At 48.9% G+C, this 5,288-nt stretch overlaps 1 protein-coding gene across 1 annotated transcript; it reads left to right on the top strand.

Annotated features, from left to right (window-relative positions):
* Window positions 1–3,433: 3,433 nt before the first annotated feature.
* On the top strand, window positions 3,434–3,787 carry PRR15 (proline rich 15). The gene has a single exon (XM_035556384.1). The coding sequence runs from the start codon at window positions 3,434–3,436 to the stop codon at window positions 3,785–3,787; it is 354 nt and encodes a 117-aa protein (XP_035412277.1).
* The last annotated feature ends 1,501 nt before the right edge of the window (window positions 3,788–5,288 follow it).

Genomic DNA, 5,288 nt, shown 5'->3' on the forward strand with positions numbered 1-5,288 from the left:
TAGGCACCAGTGCTTTACTGTCTTTTTTGATGAAGCCTTGACCCTTCATTTTAGGCATGGGTATCGTTAAGGTAAACTTTCATAACCTATTGTGCTCTGAGCCAAATTTCTTCTTGAAGCCAAACTTTCCATTGAATGAGGATGATCACTAGCATTAATGCAAGTTAACGTCTTACATTCCTCTACAGGACTAGCTCCTTTCATAAAGGTACCATTAGGGCTCATGTAAGTAAAGATATTGTCCAGGCTACTGTTGGAGGTAAGATTAGGACAGTTTAGACTACATCTGTGTCACTCAATAAAATGGGACCAAGGACCTCTCCCATGCCAAGCAGCACCAACATTCCCTGTCCACATTATACAGGACTTCACTGAGGTTTTCTCAGGGGCCCATGGTATCTATCGCCTGTGGCCTTTGAGAATATTTTTTATTTTTCTAGAAGCACTGAATCAAAACATTGATTTAGTGTCCATAACAATGCAAAGGCCATGTTGCAGCCCATCAGACTGGTATTTTTACTCCCTGAGGCTGAGATGGTGTAATGCTCGTAGCACGAGGAGTGGTTGTGTATTGAAATATTTGAGCGCAAAACCTGTTACAATAAATATTAATAAATTTTATTACAATAAATAAATTTTACAAATTTTACAACAAATACAAAATAAATTACTATAAAGCTGGAGGACTGTGGAGGGACACAAACTGGTGTCATTCTGTCCATTCTGCCTAGGGGAATAATCCCTTGCTCTTACAGCCTCCAAACCATGCCTGAACAGTGGGTATTAAATAACATTAGGCCAAAATCACGCCAGGGTGTCACCACTGACAATATGGCTGATTCATGCGATACAAGGTTCAAACTCACTCCCTGGCTGTATTTTTTCGGCAGAACAGACATAGGCTGGGTGTGAAATGCTGCAGTTCTTATCAGATACTGCAGTCCCACAGCATTTAGCAGCAATGCGGTGTCAAGAGGGAAAATGTTCCTCTCTACAATAGGGTTGGATCCTTCACCATAGTTATGGCAAAGGCTGAGGTTTGAGATGCTGCTAGCACTTGGAAATCTAAAGCTTAACGAACTGAAATTATCATTGGTTTCTTCATAGCAGACGGCCTGACATGGATGGGAGCCAATTCTTCATGTGTTTTTTTTTCCTGTACCTATGGGACCCTTGGTTATAATTAAGATGACATCTAGGGTGTGCGATTTAAGAATTTCAAGAACTGATCTTAATGCAGAATGCTGAAAGGCCCACTTGTGCCAACAGCGTTGCAAAGTTTCTTTCTAAGGGCCAATTGCTCAGTGGTATGTCAGGTCAGAGTTGAGTCTAAACTTGCAGAATCAAGTGTGCTTTTGAATGTTGCTGGGAACATGGACTTACAAAGAGCTCTGCCCTCTGTAGGTGCCAAAACCATACGTTCTTTTTTACAGGAGGTTCAAACATCGTTGGACCCCCTTCATATAATTGTATCTGCATTTAATACTGGGGTTATAGTTATGTTATGCTTTGTTTTACTCTTAGTTTGAGAAATGAAATTAAAGTTAGTCTTTGGGAACCTAAATCTTGAGAATCCTAGTTCTGAATTTTGGACAACTTGCTGGGTTATGAAGTGACCCGATGTCAGTATGGTCCAATCCTGCATAAAAGGAGCATGTTACAATATAGAAGAGAGAGATTCCTTTTACAGTGTATTGGGGTGTCTGCTAGAATCCTGCACTTTTACCCAGTTGGGACTACGAAATCACTTTAATTTTATCCTCTCTTTCAACCAACAAAGGGCAGAATTTAACTGCAGCAGTCTTAAAATAAATATAGTATTTAACTTCCACACATTGAAAGAACTATGTAATTGATTGTTTTGCTTTCTTTTTATATCAATTCTGTAAATATGTGCACACTGAAGGAACACAACAACTGCTTACTGTTGCAATAAGAAAGGGGCAGAACATACATTTTTCACTGCCAGAGCTGTTTTTATATAAACATTAACCTCAGTGACAATCTTGTGTAACTGTGTTGTGACTGATTCATAGCAGTGACTTTCAGATGCAGAGCAGGTTTTGCTGTTCTCCTGTGTAGCCGCATACACTCTAACACTCACACCGTCTCTTATAAAGCTTTCCAAACTGCCTGTCTCCTTTCAGGAGACCCTATTTTCAATAAAGTGCCAAAAGGGACAAATCTCCATTGCAAGATTCTTAGACTGAACTGAGAAATGCACCGATTTGATGAAAGTTTGGTGTTACATCAGCTAAGAGGTCAGGTCTACGGTTACCAAATTAAAATAAGCAAGTAATACACTGGCAAATGTTTTGTATAAGCCTATAAGAAGAGTGGAAGCTATAAATGTTAACCAATAATGTTGAACTGTTAATAATTGTGCTTATTTCTCAAGAAACTCCCAGGCACTTTCGGGGGACACAAGATGAGGAGAAACGCTGGCATTCCCTTTCTCCATAGATACAAACGTGTAGCACAACGGCAAGTTATACTCACTGGGGGAAACGGCTCCATGGTCTCAGAGCCCAATGCCTTGATGCTATGAATCTTGGAAAATGTTAGTCGCTTGCTTGTTTGGAGGCGATGCAAAAGCGCTCTTTTCTTGCTGGAAATTACTGGTTTATTCCAGAGTGGAGATTTTTTTGCTGTTGAAATCAGTGAGCAGGACGATTTAGAGTGCTTTCAAGTGTGTGTGTGTGTGTGCATGCTCCCCTACCCAGGGCTTACCTTTATGGGCTATTCAGGGAAGCAACAAGCAGCAGTTGAACTGCAAAGACGACGAGGCCAAAATACCACCGCTCCCACCAACTCCTCCACAAGCTCACCGACAGCCTCGAGTAACGGAGCGCGTAGCTGGTGGGTGACAGGAATCACATGGATTTTACGTGTCGTGTTTCTCCAAAGAAATCGCCACTTTTAGCGCGGTCCATGCACATCTCACTCCTTTTTTGCGACTGAACGGGAACAGAAAAAGACGTTTTGTTTTCCCTAAAAACCCGAGGGCTCCCTCCCGCCCGCGGGCTGGGCCGCAGGAGCCGTCCAGGTGAGCGCGGCCGCCGGCGCCGCCGCTCCTCCCACACCTGCCCGCCCGCCCACCGGGGCCAGCCCCGGGCCGGCCGCCGCCTGTCGCCGGCTGTCGCCGCCTGTCGCTACGCCGCAGAGCCGGCCGGCCGCCGCTCGCCGCCTGCCATGGAGCCCTAAGAGCGTGCGGCGGGAGGGGCGGCCGCGCTTTCCCGGGGACGAGGACAGCGCTCCCGCAGGTCAGTGTCACCGCCCTCACTCGTCCCCCGGGACCCCTGCGAGGGCGAGGGGGCGGCAGGGAGAGCCCCCCCACCGGGCCGGGGGTAGGGGAAAGGCAAAACTTGGGCGTCTCCCCCAGCGCCCTGACGCTTGCCCCTCTTCGCCCTCCCTCAGCAGAGGCAGCGCCGAGATGGCGGACAGCGCCGCGGCCACCGCCGCCGCCCCCGCCCCTAAGGGCGGCAGCTCGGCGGGGCACTGGTGGAAGTCGCTGACCGGCGGCAAGAAGAAGCACAAGGAACCGGCGGCCGCCCCCTCCCCGCCGCCTCCCCCCGCTGCCCCCGGCCCTCGGGAGGGAGCGACGCCCCCCTTCGGCAGCGGGGAGGCCCCGGGGGCTGGGGCTGGCGGCGGAGCCCGGCGGAGCCTCCGCGTGTCGCACTCGGGGCGCTTCAAGGAGACGCGCAAGGCGCGCACCCCGCTGCTGGCCGACAGCCCCCAGGTCTTCAACGGCGGCGACCCCGGCCGCGCCTCCCCGGGGGGCCAGTAGACACGGCGGGGGGCTCGCCCCGCCGCTTCGCCCCGCTCCTCGCCCCCCTCGGGGGTTGAGACGCGGCCCCGCGGGGGCTCCTCGGCACCCAGCGGAGGCTGCGGGGGGCCCCTGGACAGCGAGAGGCTCCGCACGACCGACGCGAGGAGCAAGCCTTCGAATCAAGGGACGATGTGATTGACTTAATGGTGATAACGATGAACACCCCGCTCCGTGTACTGTGGTGGACAGGCTCAAAAGGTGCTATCCTGGCGTCTCTGTGCCTTCCCCGGCCCTCTCCGTGAGCCAGCGCCTCCCTGCTCACGCCTGCAGCCCAGCTTCTCCCCAGTCTCCGTCCGAGAGACTCTCACACGCTGCCTTTCGAAGGAAGGACTTCGTTTCGGGGCCGAGAACCTTTCAGCGGTGCCACAGCTCTGTAGCAGTCATGCTTCTGTCCTGCTGGAAGCAGGCACGCCGGCGAAGGAGCCCTTCTTGTGCTGTGGGAGTCATGGGAGAGGTGCTGGGAGCCACAGGTGCTTGGATTCTCCCATGCCACACGTCCCATTTAAATATGCAAAAGGCAGGATTCTGCTGTTTTTTCCTCTCTTAATGATAAGCAGGTGTTTCAGAGGTTGATCTCCCGTAGTTCTGTTACAGAGGGAGGCTGGTTATTGTCTAACAATTCCTATTGTGTACCCAGGGAATGCATGATTTTTGTATAATTGGTGATAACTGGCATAGTGAAACAACGATGAAGAAAACAGGTGATAAGATGCAAATACTCTCCTGGGAGACAAGACTAGCCCTGGAGAGCATGGGCCGGGTTGTGCTCCAAACGTGGAAACAGGCTGTGGCACCACTGGAAGTGTTCTTTAATGTTTACTGTGATCAAGGCTCCTGAAGCAAGGTTAAAGATTCCCAAGATTTCTTTTGATAGCAAGATCGCACGTTTTAACTTGGGCAGCTAGCTGCCCCTTCCGGCACCTCCTGGGGTTTTGGACACAGTAAACTATCAGCCAGATTTGCACTGGTGTTGTGCCTTACAGAGCAAACTCAGCTAAAAATACTGAGCAATTACACATTTCTTGACAGTAGACGATGTAGCTACAACTGCCTTATTTATTTTTAAATGAATTTGCAATATACTTGATATTGTTGAAATGGTTTTAGCCTTTTTTGAATGTGATACAAGATATTACATAATGGCAGGGACTGAAAATCATTTCCTAGCTGTCAAGTATGATGTGGTTATGATTTTGTTCGGTTGTAATTAATTATTTAAGGTCAGTTCATAATAAAAAGTGACCCAAAAGGAAAAAAATAGATGAATTCTGACTGAAAATATGGATTAAACTAGTCACTGACAGTCAATGAAATGATGTAGCAGACAGAGGGCGAGTGTCCTGTGGTTCGCAGTGTATAATAGTATATAATGAAAGCTCCTGTGCAATAAACTGAGATAACCTAGCTGCCTTAGTTAACAATCCTTTACTCAGCTACTTCTTCAGACACCTAAATCCAA

The sequence above is a fragment of the Cygnus atratus genome, chromosome 2, assembly GCF_013377495.2.
Source record: "Cygnus atratus isolate AKBS03 ecotype Queensland, Australia chromosome 2, CAtr_DNAZoo_HiC_assembly, whole genome shotgun sequence".
Classification (NCBI taxonomy): domain Eukaryota; kingdom Metazoa; phylum Chordata; class Aves; order Anseriformes; family Anatidae; genus Cygnus; species Cygnus atratus.